At 37.8% G+C, this 21411-nt stretch overlaps 1 protein-coding gene across 2 annotated transcripts in view; it reads right to left on the bottom strand.

The window, feature by feature from the left end:
- The window catches only part of HECTD2 (HECT domain E3 ubiquitin protein ligase 2), a 95156-nt gene that overhangs the window by 25876 nt on the left and 47869 nt on the right, over positions 1-21411 (bottom strand). For both annotated transcript variants that reach the window (XM_055559969.1, XM_055559968.1), the window contains exons 3-7: positions 7391-7529; positions 5049-5151; positions 4409-4495; positions 3686-3750; positions 1387-1432 (exon numbers count right to left, since the gene is read on the bottom strand). In XM_055559969.1, the coding sequence (XP_055415944.1) occupies positions 1387-1432; positions 3686-3750; positions 4409-4495; positions 5049-5151; positions 7391-7455 (366 nt within the window). In that variant the 5' untranslated portion in view covers positions 7456-7529. The remainder of the gene's footprint in view (positions 1-1386; positions 1433-3685; positions 3751-4408; positions 4496-5048; positions 5152-7390; positions 7530-21411) is intronic.

The raw sequence follows: 21411 nt of genomic DNA, 5'->3' as shown, positions 1-21411 counted from the left end.
TGGAGGTTGTTTTGAGTATTAAAAAAAAAAAAACTACAACATAAAGCACCTAGCTCACTGCCTAGTATAAATGGAGGGAATCACTCCTTTCCAATTAAGCAAAAACCTGGTTCTTTCTTGATTTAAAAAAAAGGGAAGGGGCAGAGAATGCTAGAAAAATAAAAGCTGGTAATGAAACTTCTGCAATGTGAAAAGAGTTATTTGCATATTTCACAAAGAACAAGGGGAGAATCACCTAACAGCTCCTGAGAACTTTTAAATGTTAAAGGAGAGCTTGTAAACCAAGCACAAACTCTAGTTACATTTCCAAAATCTAAAACTCACAATGTACATTTCAGAACTTGATGGTAAAAATAAGTATTACTGAACAATAAACTGAAATTGTAAAAAAGAAAAGAGCACCGCATGTTTTTCAAAACCATCCTGACTTTTGGTCAGGATGGTTCAAAATGAGGGAGTGACCCCAGCTGATAATCTCATTAAGTGATAGCTCTTATGCGTAGAGCCTACTGAGGACAAAATACACTCTCCTAAAAATCTGAGCTTCATGTTGTCACTTTCTAGCTTTTACTATCTTCACATATATTTCCTTGTTTTTTTTTTCCAGTTTTGTCTTTCTCATCTTACCTTTTTACCTCCCCTTCCTCTCCTTACATCTCTCAACTGCCTTTTATCTATTTCCCCCTATTTCCCCCAACTTTTTCTTTTCTTTTTTCTTCTCTCCTCCTCCTTCTACCCATATCTTCCATATTTTTTTATTGGACACAATATTAAACATTATATCTTATTTAACATAATTTTTCTTATCTTTAAATGAGACAATAATCTATACAACCATCTTTGGTAAACTGTGAAAAATAATACAAATATAGTATGCTAGCTATGGGAATACCATACTTCTCAAAAAATTATAAAAGTTAAAATTACTTTTCATTTGTTTGGAACTTATTTATTTATTTATATCAATGAATCTGTATCTCTTGAGAGGAAAAAGTTCATCATCTTGATTTTTCCATTAGAATTCTAGCTTAAATATTTATTGAAAAGTTAGAAACCTACTAATTGGGAAACAAAAAACAGTTTTGAAGCCCCCTTAAAAAACTAGTTACAAGAAAGGAAGTTGACTGGAGGGGGAAGAAGTGCTTCTATTCTGTTTGTTCCAGAATTCAACAGCAGGAAGGCAAGAGCTAAATTAACATATTAATTCTGGAGATAATTTAGCATCCCACTGTTTGTTATAGCTTTAATTCTCTGATTAAAAGTAATTATAATCTAAAAAGTATCAAAAACGCTGCTCAAAATAATAGTACTGGATATCATTTTACTTACACATGTACAGATTGAAATATGAATTATCCAATTTCAACTAAGTTCTTGCTTTCTTACCTGTAAAAGTATAAAATATGCTCTAAGATCATCTTTTGTTCGTGGACTGAAAAAGAAAGAAGTGTAACTGATGAGAGATGCTTAATCTTACACCATCTAATAAAAATTATCACTGTTTCTGTGAGAATTGACTTGATAAAAGCTAAAACCTAGACTTAAATCTGAAAACATAAACATAAATCATTGCCTAAAGTGTACTAGATGCCCTTTATAAATGTAAAGCCACATCATCTGAAATATAAATAAATAACATGTGTATTAAATTTTGAAATTTATATGTATGTATATTACATATATAATTTTAAAATTAGTAGTAATATTCCTCTATGGAAGAATTATCTGACTGAATAATGATTTAAATTATTTGGGTTTAAATAAAATCTAAATTATTTCTTTCTATAGTAGTCTACATAGTTTTCAGGTTATTTTCTCAATGGGACTACTGTTTTATTTTATAAATTATATTTGAAAATATTTTAATAAGATCAAAGCAATTCATAAATATTAAAATTCCTGGTGATAAGAGAGTCTTATTTTTTTTTTCCTTTTTATAGCTGTACAATTAAAATTTCCATCTTCCTGTCCTATGCACTAGTATTTTAGTACAGTGTACAGGAGAAGGCAATGGCACCCCACTCCAGTACTTTTGCCTAGAAAATCCCATGGATGGAGAAGCCTGGTAGGCTGCAGTCCATGGGGTTGCGAAGAGTCGGGCACGACTGAGCGACTTCACTTTCACTTTTCACTTTCATGCATTGGAGAAGGAAATGGCAACCCACTCCAGTGTTTTTGCTTGGAGAATCCCAGGGACGGGGGAGCCTGGTGGGCTGCCGTCTATGGGCTCGCACAGAGTCGGACACGACTGAAGCTACTTAGCAGCAGCAGCACAGCTTTGGGTACAGAAATGGTGGTTAAGATCATAGGCTCTTTTGCCAGAGAGCCTGGGTTCTAATTATGACTAAGGCACTTATTGTGTTAACCTAGGCAATTTACTTCTCTGTAAATTAATTTCCTCAAGTGTGAAGTGAAAATAATCCTATTACCTATTTCACAGGTTTGCAGTGAAGATTCAATATGAGAAATACATGCAAAATCTTTCAAAAGGTGATTAGCCCATAGTAAACAGTCAATAAGCTATAGATCTTGTTGTTGTTACTGTAAGTCCAAAATAAAACACAATTTGGGGGGTAGAGACCACATGATCCTTTCATAAGTAAGTTGCATCAAATTATTTTAATCTGTCTCAGGTACACACTTGAGGAGCAGGGGTTAGAAAGCTGTGGGAGCGTGCTCAGAGGGGACAAGGTCCTGCAATTTCAGACCACTGGACTTCCTCACTCTCCTAAGCATTCTGTTGACATTCTAATTTTTCCTCTTCATCTCCAATGAGGCATTATATATTCAACCAGAAACATAAAGTTCAAGGAAAATGCAAAAGTATTACTAGAATGATAAACTAGGAAAATATTAAGATAAAAATCACATGCAAAATATAATATGATTTCAATTGTTTTAAAAAGACAACTAGGAAAAAACTGCACAGTTACATTTTTACTTTTTTAATACTATTCTGCCCTTTCTCAATATTCTATAAAAAACCACAAATTTCTTTGAAAATTGGAACAATGTTAACATATATAGGGTATATTTAACATATTTAAGAACTGTGGTTTGGTATTTTCAAACTGGGCTTAATATAAACATTTAAATTATAATTTAATGGCATTGCTTGGCTTTAACAGCAGCTATTATTTAAATTGTTACTTAAGTAATATCAATTTAAATATGTACTTTTAAAACTGTATTTTTGTGTTCTGCATATTCCAAACACTATCAATTACATTGTCCATTCTTTATATAACAATGCAATATTTAGCTCCAGAAAAAAAATATTTTAGTGGCTAAATTTATGTTTCCTTATATTAGAAATAAGGAAATGTCTACTCTGCTACCCAGAAACCCAAGGATAAATTTAATGCTCGTATTATTTCATTCTAGGTTACTGATTTAACCACCCATCCTATTTTTGTAAAGCACATATATCTCTACACAACAAATTTTATATACAGTTTTAAAGAATTCACAGATCCTCTGAGGCTCACGTGTGGATCCTCCTAATAAGTCGTAAGTCTCAAGTTAAAAAGCTTTGTTATAAATGGTTTACAATTTCATTCTATGTTTTTACTATATCAACTAAAATCCTTTCTGAGTAAAACACACACATAATTCAAGTTGGATGAGGTGTACAGATTAACTATCTATACCGATGAGCTACAACTACAATACTGGTCACAATTACCCTTTCCATTCTTGTAACAGGCTGTTAATGATTCCCTTTAATACTGTCTTCTGAATGTCTTGAGGCTGTAGGCAAACGAAAATCATGAAATAATTACGATTCGATATTTAGGTGACTTTTATATGTTACTTATATTTACAGATCTGTTTCAGTGGTTAAAATTGGACTTGATGACCGATTACTGCCATTTACGGTGGTCTCAATTTCACTTACGAAAGATTACAATGAAAATGTTCCCTGGGATGTGCACTGGTCAACCTGCACAAACATACGTGGTGGCTGTTTGATGATTACCATCAGTTTTATGTAACAGTGAAAAACAGAAAAAGAAAAATAATTTCACTGTCTCTGGATCAACAAGATTAAATCATTAACACAAACTGAAGAATAGCATATTTAACAATATAAAATGATGGCATACATTTTATACATATTTATATGTTATAATTAGCAGTTAAGTCCACAGGTCATTATAAAGTACAACCAAATTATGTTAAAAAAATATAAAAAAATGTTCTTACAGAATTTGAAAAACTTTTTAATTAAAAAAATATAAGAATTAAAAAATAATCTAACTTTCTGAGAATTTCAACCAAATTTACCAAAAAAGTTTCCTATGTAATTATGTTACAAGGTGAGTTTTACATTTGTGTGGCTGATTTCAAAGTACAGTATAGACTCAAACAATTGTATGATTTGCATGTGTTCGTAAATGATACTTACAGTATTAAGTAAGGCGTCATATACAGCATTCACAAATTTAGCATTAATCCCAGAGTCTTCAATAGTATTAGAGGCAGAGGCATCTTTCTGAAAATTCAATTAAAGAACTAAGTGTATATAACATTTTAAGAACTATTCTAAGTAATATCTGTATCATAACTATTCCTTCATAATTTGTAATATTCTTAATATGATGATATAAAAGAACTGTTACGGCTAAATTGCTAAAAAGGAAAATAAATACATAAGGATTATTTTAATAATTTCTTTTTTAAAAACTTAAAGAATGTAGTCAAACGTTGTTGTTATTCGCTAAGTCATGTTTGACTCTTTGTGATCCCATGGACTGCAGCACGCCAGGCTTCCCTGTTCTCTGCTATCTCCTGGAGTTTGCTCAAATTCATGTCCATAGAGTCAGTGAGATTATCTAACCATCTCAAGTATTACATTAGTACAAATAAAAACAATTTTTAAGATATCACTTAAGTAATTATTGTGATACCTATAATTTCAGAATTAATACATACTTATATTTGCTTAAGTAGCTGCTTAAGCCAATATTGGGTAGAAAAAGAGGTAAATTCAGTGTCTTTTGGGGGGGGGATTTAAAAAGTGAAAAATGTGCGTTATGTGTTATTACCTTAAATGCAGCACTTAGTTCTGGAAAAGAATCAAATGTTGTAAGATAAAAATCATATACTGTTTTCCAATCTCCTGATGACTTAGCTTTTTCTACATCTTCCCTAAAATAAAAGCATTTATTAGCCACAACAGATAAAAACATTCTTCAGATAATACAGCACTGATTCTTTACAGATAAATGTTACCCAACATGCAACTTGAAATAATGAAGCTGAATACAGGAATGTGTTCCAGTTAATGTAAATATGTAGTTTCTGAATTTATAATTCTTAATTGGATTAAGATATTAATCCAGCTTCAACTTTCCCATTTATTTGCTTTTTTAAAAGTTCACTTTTGGGCTTCCCTGGTGGTCCAATGGTTGTGAATCCACCTTGCAACGCAGGGGACGCCAGTTAGATTCCTGGTCTGGGAGGATCCCACACGCCATGGAACAACTAAGCCCATGCACCACAACCACTGAGCCCGTGTGCCTAGAGCCTGTGCTCCACAACAGGGAAGCCGCTGCAATAAGGAGCCCGTGCACCACAAATAGGAAGTAGCCCCCACTTGCTGCAACGAGAGAAAGTCCATGCACAATAGCAAAGACCCAGCACAGGCAAAATAAATAAACAAATATTTTTTAAAAGTTCATTTTGACATGCTCCTTGTAATTATCTTTCTTTCCGTTCCAGCCAAATTTCTTGACAGATTTTGTTTACATTCTGTCCCTATTTTCTCTTTCTCACTTAGTCCTTTGAGTATCCATTTGGTTTTTATTATTAGGTTGGTGCAAAAAGTAAATGTGGTTTTGCATTGTTGAACTTTGCCCTTTGATATTGGAATACACTCTTAAATAAATGTGGTTATGCTATTATACATCATTTTAATGCACATTTCTTGCTTTATGTTTTTTTGCTTTATTACTAGCTGTTTATTTTATATTTTAGACTACAGAAATGATGTTAGACAAAAAGCTAATTTGAGCAATTTTTGTATTCGAGTTCAAAATGGGTCATAAAGCAGTGGAGACAATTAACAGCATCAACAACACATTTGGCCCAGGAACTGCTAACGCATGTACAGTGCAGTGGTGGTTCAGGAAGTTTTGCAAAGGAAACGAGAGCCTTGAGATGAGGAGCATAGTGGCCGGCCATTGGAAGTTAACTATGACCAGCTGAGAGCCATTACTGAAGCTGTTCTTCTTATAACTACATGAGAAGTTGCCAAAAAACTCAACGCTGACCATTCTAAGGTCATTCGGCATTTGAAGCAAACTGGAAAGGTGAAAAAGCTCGATAAATGGATGCCTCGTGAGCTGAATGCAAATCAAAAAAGCCATTGTTTTGAAGTGTCATCTTCTCTTATTCTACGCAACCATTTCTTGATTGGATTGTGACCTGTGATGAACAGTGGACGTTACATGACAACTGCAATGACCAGCTCAATGGCTGGACAGAGAAGATGCTCCAAAGCACTTCCCAAAGCCAAACCTGCCCCAGAAAAAGATCATAGTCACTGTTTGGGGGTCTACCGCCTGTCTGATCCACTACAGCTTTTGGAATCCCAGCAAAACCATTACACCTGAGACATCTGAGAAGTATGCTCAGCAAATCGATGAGATGCGCTGAAAGGTGCAACACCTGCAGCTGGTACTGGTCAACAGAAGGGATCCAATTCTCCATGACAACACCTGACCACACATCACACAACAAATGTCTCAAAAGTTGAACGAGTTAGGCCATGAAGTTTTGCCTCGTCTGCCATATTCACCTGACCTCTTACCAACTGACTACCACTTCTTCAAGCATCTTGACAACTTTTTGCAGGGAAAAACCTCCACAACCAGCAGGAGGGAGAAAATGCTTTCCAAGTGTTTGCTGAATTCTGAAGCATGGACTTTTCTGCTACAGGAATGAATGAACTTATTTCTTGTTGGGAAAAATCTGTCAACTGTAATAGTTCCTATTTTGATTAATAATGATATGTTTGAGCCTAGTTATAATGATTTAAAATTCATGGCCAGAAACCAATATTACTTTTGTACCAACTTAATAGCAGCAAGGTAGCTTTTGTGGTTTGTGTGTCACTTAGTAAATGAAATCTTATTTTTTAAAAAGGACACATTCCTTCATCTCTGCTTGTTTTGACTCACTTTCTCTTATTTAGTGTTTCTTTTGTTGCAACATTATATATTTGTTTTCACCTTCAACTTAAGTCACCAGTCTTTGGTTCCTTCACTCTTATAATACCTTATGAGCCATAAGTTCAATTAATTTCCCACACAAAAATATTAAATTATGTGAAGTGCTGACATGCAGTTGATTATATGTCTACATGTAGCAATGAGCCAAAACTTACAGAAAGTCTTTCATAGTTTTGGGCTGAACTGGAAGGATGGGTTCTGGCAGAACTGGGGCTTTCATTTCAGATGATAATGGATCTGTGGAGATGCGCTGTTTCTGTCTAACATCAAGGGAAATTGGTGGTGGGTCTCTCACTGTGAAGGATAAAGTATTCAATGCAATTAATCATAAGCTTTTCCAAATTATAAAAATGCCATGCTAAGTCAACATGAACAGAAAACGAATGGATTACTTTGTATTGCATTCACTTTGGGATCATATAATAGAAAAACCTACCACACTGAAGGGCACTTACTGGGAGAGTCTGTTGTCACCCTACCCAATTTCACCCACAATAGAAAAATTATATGACGTTAAAAGTTATCTACAGATATAATATGGGGCTTCCCAGGTGGCTCAGTGGTAAAGAATCTGCCTGCTAAGCAGGAGATGCAGGTTCAATCCCTGTACCTCCAGAGGGCTGGGAAGATCCCTTGGAGAAGGAAATGACAACCCATTCCAGTATTCTTGTCTGGAAAATCCCATGGACAAAGGAGCCTGGTGGGCTACAGTCCATGGGGTCACAAAGAGTTAGACACAACTTAGGGACTGAACAACAACAAAAACAGATATAATATAGAATTTTTCTTTCACCGTCTCCCTTCCTATAAATTGTCTTTTAGAGACTATTTCAGCGAGATTAGATGTTTTTAGTGATTATTAGCTTTCTGAATATAGTTGCTCCTTGAATGGTGCAGAACTTGGGCACCCACCCCTCACATAATTTTACAGTTGGCCTTCTGCACCCTCAGTTCAGCATCTGCAGATTCAACCAAACACAGATTCTGTAGTAGTACAGTACTTCTATACTGAAATTTATTGAAAAAAAAAAAAAATCAGCCTGTAAGTGGACTCACACAGTTCAAAACCATGTTGTTCAAGGGTCAATCGTATAGGTAGGTCACTTATTTATATTCTCTGGATATATATATCCAACAATTTTCTGTTGGAGTTTCAGCACTTTGTTATCAATTTGCATGAAGAGTTTATGTATTTTTCTTTTCCCCCAAATACCCACTGGTTCAATGACTGGCCTTTTTGTTGCATTTCATAACCTTATAATGGTAAAATAAAACAAGTACAGAAATAGCTCATAAAACAAATGTATGGCTTAAAGATTACTGCAAGGCAAACACCTGTGAAACACTAACCAGTCAAGAAATACAGTGCGACCAGCTCCTCCCTCGGAGAAGGCAATGGCACCCCACTCCAGTACTTTTGCCTGGAGGGTCCCATGGACGGAGGGGCCTGGTGGGCTGCAGTCCATGAGGTCGCTAGAGTCGGACATGACTGAGAGACTTCACTTTCACTTTTCACTTTCATGCATTGGAGAAGGAAATGGCAACCCACTCCAGTGTTCTTGCCTGGAGAATACCAGGGACGGGAAAGCCTGGTGGGCTGCCGTCTACGGGGTCTCACAGAGTTGGACACAACTGAAGCGACTTAGCAGTAGCAGCCCCTCCCTGCTCTGTCTATTCCAATGTTAGTTAATTTCTCTCAATTTCTTTATAACTCTTTTCTCATTTCTTTTTTAAATGTTAAATATTTTCTCATTTTTTTAGGTCTCATAAGGTGCTTTTACATTTGTTTTCTTTTATGTTCCTTCCAGTTTATTTCTAAAATTAAATTCTAATTATTTCCTTTATTGTCACTTCAGTTTTCATTTTTTGCAGTTCTAATTTATGGCATTCTTTCAGGTGTCATATCATTTTCTTAACGAATTTTAGCTCATTTTGAAATAGAATTTTATCTTTTTTTGTGGGCATGTGTTTCTGATGCACTCTCATTGCTCAAGTGGCTATTATTCTGTTTTTTATTACAATAAAATTTTGTAATTAAAAATTATAAAATTTGCAGCCAATTTGATTTGAAATTATTTCCCTCAAACTTTTAGAAGGAGGTGTAGCTCTCCTTTTTTCGTTTTTATGTAGAACTCAAATATATGGTAGCTTGCTTTCTGGGATTCCAGGCCCTGCTTCCCTGCTCCACTTTTATTCCGGTTTTCTCTGTCTTTAATTGCTATTGTTCCAGAGCTGCTCAAATTTGATTCTAATCTCAGGATGCCCTCCACACCCACCCCCAGCCGGGAAGGAAGTACTAGTTGGGAGAATTCACAGGGGTTACCTGCTCCCTTCAGACCTCACATGGGCCACCTGCATGCACCTGCTCTTGGCAAAACCCCTCCCAATTTCAGTTTCTGTTCTCTAATTGGCCTCCTGAGCTTTCCAATGAATAGCCATTCCCTTTTTCAGAGGATCTTCCCGACCCAGGGATCAAACCCTTGTCTCCCGCATTGCAGACAGATCCTTTACCATCTCAGCCACCAGGAAAGCCCTTACCCAGTGAATACCGGCTGCTTATTTGAAAGCTCTCTTGATCTCGAGTCCGTCCAACAGCCCAGATGCTTCCTTCTGCTTACATCTTCTGATTCTAGTGGTGTGTCCTGCTATCTTTTGGGGTTTACAGGGACATTTTATGAGCTATTTCTGTAGTAAATGATGTCCAAGATGTTTAATTTTGCTATAGAGGTGGTGTGTGTTTTACTAGGGACTCAGGGAGATTAAAAAACAATACTGCTTCTGTTGTTATGTTCTTTAAAATCTGTTTGCCTTTTAATTTTATTTCTGAACACAGAAAAGTAATTTTTCTTATTTTATTCATTTTTAATTGGAGGATAACTGCTTTACAATATTGTGCTGGTTTTTGCCATATATCAACATGAAACAGCCACAGGTATACATATGTCCCCTCACTCTTAAACCTCCCTCCCGCCTCCCAGCTCATTGCACCCCTCTAGCTTGTCACAGAGCGCCAAGTTTCAACTCCCTGTGTCATACAGCAAATCCCCACTTGCTATCTGTTTTACATATGGTAGAGTATATTTTTCAATGCTACTCTCTCAAGTCATCACACCTTCTCCTTCCCCAACTGTGTCCACAAGTCTTGGAAACAGAGAAGAATTTAAATAATACTTCTATTACTTAATTTATCAACATATTCCTTTAGTAATTTTTTATGATTAGTAATCCAAGCCTTCCCTCCCTAGAGACCTAGAGAGCAGATGACCATGTATTTCTTCTAATCTGTGCTTCTTTTCCCACTGCAGTACATGTGAAGGATGTACTTACCACATTGCCAAGCAAACAGTAAATGCTCAATAAATTTTATCATTTCTAGAATTTATGAGGCAATGCAATGTAAAGTGTATTTTTTTCCTAAATGGCCCATTTCAGAATACCATGTATAAAAGTATATCACTGCACACTGTTTTTTGATACTTTTATCATATATAAAGTTCTTCTATATTCTGGAGCCTATTATTGGGCTAATGCATATGACTCTACTGACCTGTTAACTTTTGTACGAGATAATTTCACTTACTATAGCTTAATATCTATCAATACCTGGTAAGGCAATAGGCTTGGTGAGAGATAGCCGGTGGCTTGGGCCTGAGTGGTAGTAGTAAACTGATGAGAAATGGTTGGATTTGTGACATATTCTGAATATAGAATGATAGGAAGATGTGTCGGCAGACAGAGAAATGCCAGGATTTGTTAAAAGAAAGATGAGCCAAAGATGACTTTGATAATTTAGCTTGACCATTAACTGGGCCCATTTACTGAAATGGAGAACACTAGACCACTCAGTTCAGTTCAGTCGCTCAATCGTGTCTGACTCTTTGCAACCCCATGAACCGCAATAAGCCAGGCCTCTCTGTCCATCACCAACTCCTGGTGTCCACCCAAACCCATGCCCATTGAGTCGGTGAGGCCATCCAATCATCTCATCTTCTGTCATCCCCTTCTCCTCCTGCCCTCAATCTTTCCCAGCATCAGGGTCTTTTCAAATGAGTCAGCTCTTTGCATCAGGTGGCCAAAGTATTGGAGTTTCAGCTTCAACATCAGTCCTTCCAATGAACACCCAGGACTGATCTCTTTGCAGTCCAAGGGACTCTTGAGAGTCTTCTCCAACATCACAGTTCAAAAGCATCAATTCTTCGGTGCTCAGCCTTCTTCACAGTCCAACTCTCACATCCATACATGACCACTGGAAAAACCATAGCCTTGACTAGACGGACTTTTGTTGGCAAAGTAATGTCTCTGCTTTTTAATATACTGTCTAGGTTGGTCATAACTTTCCTTCCAAGGAATAAGCGTCTTTTCATTTCATGGCTGCAATCACCATCTGCAGTGAATTTGGAGCCCAGAAAAATAAAGTCAGCCACTATTTCCACTGTTTCCCCATCTATTTGCCATGAAGTGATGGGAGTGGATGCCAGACCACTAGAGGAAGTTTGGGGTTTTTTCAGGGGTTGGGGTGGGTGGGAGTCAGAAAGTTTTCTTTCGGCCATATTAAAGGTAAGCTGCTTATGAGACATCCAATGAGATGTTGAGTAGATATGATTCTTGAGTGCAGGGGAGCTGTGAAGGTTTATAGCTCATAGTAAAATTGCTCAATTAACGAGATCCCTAAGGAGAAGGTAAACAGAGAAGAAGCCTGAGAATTGAGCTTTGGGCACTGTGTCCTGGAGCAGTTCAACACTGGAAGCCAATTAATTCTCTCTTATTTCACAGTGAAAATACTGAAGGCTGGACTTTTATTTTGAATGTAGCTCTAGTCTTCTCTTCTGATTTATGATGCAGTACTTTCATATTAAATAGTTGCTATTTTCTAAACCTGTAAGTTCAGTCTTAAATTTCTAAAATATAGAAATTAAGGAAGCTATTAAAATTTTTTTCAGCCAGTACACTTAAACTTCTATTATTTATTCTAGTTTTATGCCATTGCAGTTAAGGAATATAAACTTAACAATTTCTTATATAAGTAATTTATTGAAAACAACTTTGTCCATTTATTATAAAATTTTATTAAAGACTCAGGATTAGAAAGGATGAAACAACACCATCATTTTCAAATGATTTAATTATAAACACTAAGTCGCTTCAGTCGTGTCTGACTCTGTGCGACCCCATAGATGGCAGCCCACCAGGCTCCCCCGTCCCTGGGATTGTCCAGGCAAGAACACTGGAGTGGGTTGCCATTTCCTTCTCCAATGCATGAAAGTGAAAAGTGAAAGTGAAGTCGCTCAGTCGTGTCCGACTCTTTGCGACCCCAAGGACTGCATCCTACCAGGCTCCTCCGTCCATGGGATTTTCCAGGCAAGAGTACTGGAGTGGGGTGCCATTGCCTTCTCCCAATTATAAACACAGACAAATCCAAAACAACCTCCAAATATTGCCAATAATCCAAAATAGAAAAACTAAGAGTTTAGCAAGGTGCATGGATTTTTAACACCAGCAACAAACTACAAACTACAGTTTTTAAAATGTGTAAAACTATTAAAAAAAATAATAAATAAATTGTAAAATCTCCGTAGAGAAAATACTAAGTTTGTTTACGGATTGAAAAAAAGATCTAAATAAATAGAAAGCAATACCATATTTGTGGCTGATGATCATAAAGAAGACAATTTTCCCTAGCTGGTCATCAGATTCAAAACAGTTCAATAAAATCCCAGGCTTCCCTGGTGATTCAGACATAAGGAATCCACCTGCCAGGGAGGAAGACACAGGTTCAATCCCAGGTCCGGGAAGATCCCATTTGCCATGGAGCAATAGACTGGGCACCACAACTATTGAGCCTGTGCTTTAGAGCCAGGGAACTATAACTCTTAAGGCCACGTGCCCTAGAGTCTGTGCTCCAGAACAAGGGAAGCCACCACCATGAGAAGCAGCTCATGAATCGGAACTAGACAGTAATCCCTGCTCGCTGTAACTAGAGAAAGCCTGCACAGCAACAAAGACCCGGCACAGCCATAAATAAATAAATAAAATTATTTTTTAAAAAATCCCAGCAATATTTTGGACTTTATGTATTCTAAAAGTCATATGGGAGACCAAATGCACAAGAATAGCTACAGCATTTCTAAAGAAACAGGAGTAAGAAGAGGGGACCTTGCTATACCCTCAAAATTTTTTTGAGGTTATAGTAACCAAGACAGTGTTTTACTAACATAGGATTAGATAAGTTAACCAATGGAATAGAGAACCCAGAATCATATCCATCCATACATAAAAGTTCAATATATGAAATATACGGCAGATCATTGGAAGAAACAAAGAATTTGAAAATACGGTTAACCACATGGGGAAAATATGAAGTTGAATCCCTATCACATACTTTATAAATTAGGAACAGAAGAATCCTTCTGCTTTTGGGACAAAGAAGTTTCTTTTTTTATAGGTGTAACCAAAAAGTACAACTATAAACAAATTGATACTTTTGACTATGTTAAAATTAAAAACTTCTGATCACCAAAGATACCGTGAATTAAAAAAATGTAAGTTACAAGTTGGAAGGAAAATTTGAAATAAATACAACAAAAGATGAGCACCTAGAGATATTTCCTAAAAAATCACTGAGAAAAAAAAAAAAAGAAAGAAAAATAATCCAAACAGAAAGTCTATAGTATTTTTCGCTTATCATGTTCCTTCTTGAGTTCAACATTGCTTCTTTCATTGTTTCCCTTCTGTTCAGGGAACCTCATAATACATTCTTTTAGACCATCTACTGGCAACAAATTCTGGTTTTTTTTCCTTCATCTGGGAATGTCCTGATATCTTCTCCATTCCTGACAATAGGATTCTGGGTATAGGATATATGATTCGGTGTTGGCAGTTCTCTCAGCCACTTCCTTCTGGCCTCCATGGTTACTGATAAGAAGTTGTTATTTGAAAGATTTCCCCCTATCAGTAAAGGTATCATGTTTCTATGGCTACTTTTCAATATTTTGTTGCTGTTGTCTTTAGTTTTTAGAAGTCTAATTATGCTAAGACTTGGTGAGGATCTCTTTGGGCTTACCCTGTATGGGATTTGCTCAGCTTCTCGAACCTAGAGGTTCATGTCTCTTGCCAAGTGTGGGAAGTTTTCAACTATTTTTTGAGTACTTTTTCAGCCTACCCTCTTCTTTCTCTCCTAAGACTCCAATGACAAGAATGTACTATCTTTTGTTACTACCTGTTACCCACAGGTCTCTGAGATGATTCATTTTTTCCTAGCCAATCTATTTTCTCTTTATTGTTCAGATTGGGTAATTTCCACTGTTCTATATTCCAGCTCATTAATTCCTGTCCCTTCCATTCTGCTGCTGAGTCCACCTACTAAGCATTTTACTTTGGTTACTATATTTTGTCAAGCATTAATACTGTGAAGAAGGCTGAGCACCGAAGAATTGATGCTTTTGAACTGTGGTGTTGGAGAAGACTCTTGAGAGTCCCTTGGACTGCAAAGAGATCCAACCAGTCCATTCTGAAAGAGATCAGCCCTGGGATTTCTTTGAAAGGAATGATGCTAAAGCTGAAACTCCAGTACTTTGGCCACCTCATGCGAAGAGTTGACTCATTGGAAAAGACTCTGATGCTGGGAGGGATTGGGGGCAGGAGGAGAAGGGGACGACAGAGGATGAGATGGCTGGATGGCATCACCGACTCGATGGACATGAGTCTGAGTGAACTCCGGGAGTTGGTGATGGACTGTGAGGTCTGGCGTGCTGTGATTCATGGGGTCACAAAGAGTCGGACACAACTGAGCAACTGAACTGCACTGAACTGAATACTTACAAGCCAATAGATTAATATTCTGTAGATCCTAAATTCTACAACAATGAAATGTAATTCCATTACTGTAATGTAATCAGAATATATTTCAACTAAGAGAACACAATCATCACAGAAGTAACATAGCTATAAGGTTCTTCCTTCCTTGCTTCCTTCTTCACTCTCCCAATCAAGCATTATCTTTGGATATCTCACTGACTTCAAATTTAGAGTATCTTTTAAAATAAACTTTTCACATTAGAAGATAGCACAGAACTGCTTATTTCTTATACTCAAGAGCAATAATTTTTGAGCTTTACTGCAATCAGAATCACCTGAAGACCCTGTTGAACTAAAATAAAAATAACTGGGCCCGCTAAAGTTTGTGATTCAGTAGGTCTGGGGTAGGGCCCAAGAATCTGCATTTCCAACATGCAAGCCTGAGGATCACATTGAGGAACACAGTTCAGTGATTTAGAGAGAACAAAGACAGTGATAATATAGTGAATAAAACAGATGATTAACCTTCTTTAATTCTACAATTTAGTTTTATACCTAAATATTAAATATGGAAATATCTCATTTCTAGCAATCTGTACTTTAAGCACAAATCAGACAGAAGTTCATCAGTTAGTAAAATGAGATAGCTCTGTAAATGATTTGTTAGGTGTTATGTTTGGCAATCGTTAGTAAAGGGAAAGAAAGCTGCAGAAAAGAACCTCTCTCCAACACCAGACTTGTTTTATTATTACTTTTTGAGGCTCCTCTACAGTTTCTCTTCCTCTTCACCAGGCTTACCCTTTCCTATCCCTTCCCACACACCTTTCTCAACCTGGCTATAAACACCCGCTATTAGATACAAACAGGCTCATTCACATATAAATTAACTTATTCACTCACAGAGCATATATACACATTTTTATACCCACTCATTTTTATTAATATCACGCTGAGGTGGAAGAGAGAAATTTTAGTTAGTAAGAGAACTGGATTTTGGCAAAGATTGAGAGTGGGGAGATTCTTACATAAGAGAAATCGTAATGCCAAAGCCCAGAGGATTAGAGGATGAGGTTAGAACCAGAGGCCCAGATGGAATTTATTTTTAGTTTGGAAGGTAACTTGGGCTGAAGAGTAGTGCAGAATGCTAACGTACTATGTTAATGGGACTTGAGTCACAAAGAAAGGCAGAGTCCTTTGCTCACATTAGTGAATGAAAGCCAAACTACAGGATGTGACATTCAGTTATTAAGAAAGGAAGAATAACAGCTCACAGCTGCTCTCATGTCCCTGAATATCAAGGCATTGTTTCCAGAGACAGGCTTTCAGCCTGTTCTCGCAGATGGTTATTAAAACCTAATTCAAAAGAGAAAATCAATAACGGTGGTGATGAAGGATTAATTAAATCTCAAAGTGATATTATAAATAGAACAGCAAATCTTGTTCTATCATATACAGCTTTCTCTGCAATATAGAATATCATAATACACAGAAAAAAGTCACAATATACCCTTATCAGCGAACCTGTCATTTAGGTTTCATTCAGCCAATACATAGGAACACTCTGTGCTAAATTGATAAGCAGCAATCATTTTCCCTTTCTTTTACTATACTGTTGCCAATTTTAGTTGGTTGCTTAGAAACATTAAGTAAAATACTTGCTGCCATGTGAGAAGAGTAAGGGTTATGGTGGGGGTTGGTAGTGTATTTTTAAAAATGGGAGGATCATAATATAACCACATATAAGGGTGTGAGATTATTAGCCAAAATTTACCAGCTCAGTGTTTTCAAGAAGTTATCATAGGCTGACTCTGGTTGGAGACCAGTAATATGGAGCTTTCCACAACCGCATCACCGAGATGATGACTGACATTGTAAACTGGCCACACGGATAAGAGACTGAAGGTAGTTTGTAGTCAGTCAGCACAGGTAGCAAGAGCAGCATCAAAAGCAATAGGAGTCTCTTTGAAGGTTAGGCATTCAACAAGAGAACTGGGTCTTTGATCCTTATCCCCGTTGCAGGAAAGTAAACGGCGATGCTTTTTTGCTGCTGGTGTGCTGCTGGTGACACACCGATGCCAAACGCTAACCCGAGTCATCCCGAGTCATCCCGAATCATCCCGAGTCATCCCGAATCATCCCGAGTCATCCCGAGTCATCCCGAATGATTTGTAACTAAATAAGTGATACGTAACGGAAGAAGCGCCAGTCTCGGAAACAAGAGCCTAGGTCCTGTTGCTGGCTGGGTTACTAACTTTCATAACCTTAGACAAATCACTGACACTCTTTCGGCCTTGGCTGTGACCTTATAAAATGAAAGAGATGGCCTAAGTTGATCATTCCCAAGGCTCCAAAAAAGAACTTCAAGGGCCACCTCAGGGGAATGGTGCTGTGTCCACTCAGGGAAACTAAGCTTTTATCTGCTTAATACACTGAAGCTCTAAGAAAGATTGCTTTTCAAAAGGTGTTTGCTCTGAAAATTTAAAAGCACTGACCCAGAGGGATGGTATGGGGAGGGAGGAGGGTTCAGGATGGGGAACACATGTATACCTGTGGCGGATTCATTTTGATATTTGGCAAAACTAATACACTTATGTAAAGTTTAAAAATAAAATAAAATTAAAAAAATAAATAAAAGCACTGGTTCAATAATTTCTAATTCCCATCTCTAAAACTTTTAAGAACAAAATGGACAGGACTTATAAACCAACTGAAAAGGTAAAAATTCTCTTATTATAGAAGAACATAATGTAAAAAAAAAAAAACATAATGTAATGACCTATAAAAGAAAAATTGAAGGAGCTTGGAAATTTAACATTCTTATGTCATCTAAACACCTGATTTTAGTTATAAGTTTCTGTCTTACAACAGGGTAAAGGAAAAAGTTCTGAAATAAGCCTCAAAAGACCTGTTCCCCGCCCCCGCTCCCAATATACACCTTACATTCACACGATGTGGCAGTTCTAAAATAGGTCCATAAATTCTTTGATATTCCTCCCATCACAAGATGGAGTCTAATTCTCCCTTTGAATATAGCCCAGACTTAGGGGCTCCCTGCTGATGAAAAATGTGGCAGAAGTGACGCTGTATGACATTACAGAATAAAGCCAATCTTTCTATCATGTATAAAGACAAGGGGCAAAAATGAAGCCTAAGTTTACATGGAAGTAGGAGCTAGTAAACTATGAAATGTCAAAAACAAAACTCAACAAGGATCAAACAAGATCAGTATCTTGGAAAATTAACCCTTTAAATAAAAAAAACCTCTGGTGTAGAAGATATTTTACAACTCATAATGCCCTGTTTCCTCAGTCTATAGATGAGCAAATGAAGGGCCATCAGGTCTAGGATTAATGTCTAAGGTCCCAAATGACAAGTTATTCCCTGGTAGCTCATCTGGTAAAGTATCCTCCTGCAAGTATCCCTGGTTCGATTTCTGGGTCGGGAAGATCCCCCAATCCACTCCAGTATTCTTGTTTGGAGAATCCTCATGCACAGAGGAGTCTGGCAGGCTACGGTCCATGGCATCGCAAAGAGTTGGACACAACTGAATGGCCAAGCACAGCAATAGCAAACTCAAACACTCAGTTCATACTTAATATCCTAATTGACAACCTGTGAGTGCTGGGCAGGTAACAAGTGAGTTACAATTTGAAGGCTCCCTCTACTGGTTCAGTACTCTGCACTGCTTCTGACTACTTCAGCAGTGGCAAGCCGTGGAAACAGGAAGAGACCAGAGTGAATTAGTCATAACAGGTGGTGTTTACATCTTTGTCTATAGGATGACTTTTCTGAACATTTGGCAGAAAATAAAATTGAAGGCAGGAGAGAGAAAAGAAGAAAGAAGGGAAAAAGAACCCACTCTGACTCAGAGAGTCATCAGAGCCAAATAAAAGTGACATATTCATTGGTGTTTGGAGATGTACTTTCTTACTGAGTTCAATAGTGTGTGTGTTTGTAAAGCTTCAGCAGAAGCATACATAAAATGTTCTTTTTTGGGTCTAGTCATAAAAATATTCAAAAGCGAAGTCGCTCAGTCATGTCTGACTCTTTGCGACCCCATGGACTGTAGCCTACCACGCTCCTCCGTCCACGGGATTTTCCAGGCAAGAGTACTGGAGTGGGTTGCCATTTCCTTCTCCAGAGGATCTTCCCAACCCAGGGATCGAACCCAGGTCTCCCACATTGTAGGCAGATGCTTTACCATTTGAGCCACCCAGGCTGCTTGTAAAATATTCAAAAGCCCTTTTTATACAAGGTTACCTCTAATAGAATAGATGTCTTACCCTGGACATACATTAGAGAACTATAGCTCTGAGACAGATTACAGGATGAACTGGCCAGAAACCCAGAAAAAGTTCTTCCCACATATTTCCTCAAATTATTTGTTGAGTAAAGACTCTGAGTACCATGGACACTGGATCCTGGGGATATACAGAGATTGTAAATGCGTTTACTGCTGAACCCAACAATTCCACTTCTAAGAATATCCTACAGATAAGCCACACAGGAACAAATGACACATGTTCAGAGCCATTCACTGTGGCACTGTACACAATGCAAGAGACAAAATAAACAATTTATTGATTTTAATAGGATCTTCGTAAGTCCAATATAAAGGAATATAAAAAAAAGAGTAAGGAAGCTCTTTAGGCACTGAAACAGAAAGATATCCAGGATACATTAACAACAACAAAAATAACAAGTGCTAGGTAATATGTAGGCAGTTACTTTTTAAGATAAAGTGGAAAATCAGCATGTATATTTATATTTGCTTTCATTTGCATAAAAACACAGGAAAGAATACAAAAGACAGCAGTGTGAAAGTGAGACATCTAAAACACACCTATTTTTATAATTTTCATTTTTGAAACACATAAGTGCGCTAGCCATTCAAAAAATTATAATTTTAAAAAGTTAGATAAGCCCTTTCCCTCTCCCCACAAAAAAAGCTTAAAGAGTTTATAGACTGGTCAAGAGACAGATGAATCAATAATTCAATGCAGCAAGGTACTCTAAGTTCCTGACAGACAAATCGCTCCCACAGGCATGGTTAAGAAAAAGTAAGTCCAAGGTGAGTCACTCTGACCTAGAAAAGGATCTTGGAGATTTAGCCCCAAATCAATTCTTTCTCCCAGGAATCCTGGAGATGGGGTCATCTGAGGCCTTGAAAGTGAAAATGAAGTCGTTCAGTTGTGTCCGACTCTTTGTGACCCCATGGACTGCAGCCTACCAGGATCCTCCATCCAAGGGATTTTCCAGGCAAGAGTACTGGAGTGGGTTGCCATTTCCTTCTCCAGGGGATCCTCCCGACCCAGGAATCAAACCCGGGTTTCCTGCATTGGAGACAGGCGCTTTGCCGTCTGAGCCACCAGGGAAGTCCTTGGAGATACTTTTTCTAAGGCAGAAATCCTACAGCAGCTATTGTGAGCCCTTTTCTCTCCCCAGATGCCAAGTCCTGGGTTTCTTCTCACAGTGTTTCCCTGTCTGCCTCTAAAGCTGCTCCTGGAGAGGCTGTGAAAACTCTGTGGCACTTCACCTGCACACAGCTCACAGCACCCCACCACTCACAGACCCAGCGCCCTCTGAGCTGAGACCACTCTCTTCTTCCCTGGGCTCTTGGAGCAGCATGGACCATGGGACACACTTCTCCAGGTAAAAACCACACAGTTCACTATGGCACCTCATGGCTCATCTAGAGTCAACTCAGAAAATGGACTGAGCAGGGAGAGGACTGGTGCCCCTGGGCGCCGTCAGAGTTCATGTCAACTCTTCCTGAAATAACCGAGAGTGCAAAGACATTTGAAAAGGCATGGAGAGGAATTACTTCCCTTCTTTCAGAGATGGTCTGTGCTGTTTAAAGAAGTCTTAAAATAATCTGACAGGAGCATGATCACTGTAGAAAAGAAGGTACAAAAGAGTAAGAGAGGATGTAGTGCTCACCCTGTCCCCCATTATTGCCATTTATATTGTTTCTCTGAAGATGTATCATCCCCGGCAGCTGTTATAGTAGGTAAAACTCCCACACTGCTCTGATCTTTAAAAGGACAGCCAACTCGAAAGGCATACCTAGTCATGTGATCCGCAGGGAAGCGAGGCATCCCTGGGCTGTGAGGTAAACCCACGCTGGGCTTTTGCAGCTTCTCTAATACCACTTGAAGATCAGACGGGGAGACAAGCTGTTAAGAGAATACCCAGCATGGGTCCCGCGAGAGGGAGGAAAACTGGAATAACTGCCAAGAATGAGGCATCTTTGAGGAAACAATCTTATTGGCAAGAGAGGCTTTGCAAAAGATCAAGGAATTATAAACATGCTTACATTTGGAAGACTTGGTCTAACTTCCCACTCAATAAAAGAGTTCTTTTGCAGCAGCCCTGACATATG

This window comes from Bubalus kerabau, chromosome 22 (genome assembly GCF_029407905.1).
Source record: "Bubalus kerabau isolate K-KA32 ecotype Philippines breed swamp buffalo chromosome 22, PCC_UOA_SB_1v2, whole genome shotgun sequence".
Classification (NCBI taxonomy): domain Eukaryota; kingdom Metazoa; phylum Chordata; class Mammalia; order Artiodactyla; family Bovidae; genus Bubalus; species Bubalus kerabau.
Note: the sequence above shows the minus strand (reverse complement) of the source record. Positions and strands in the feature narration are given on the sequence as shown.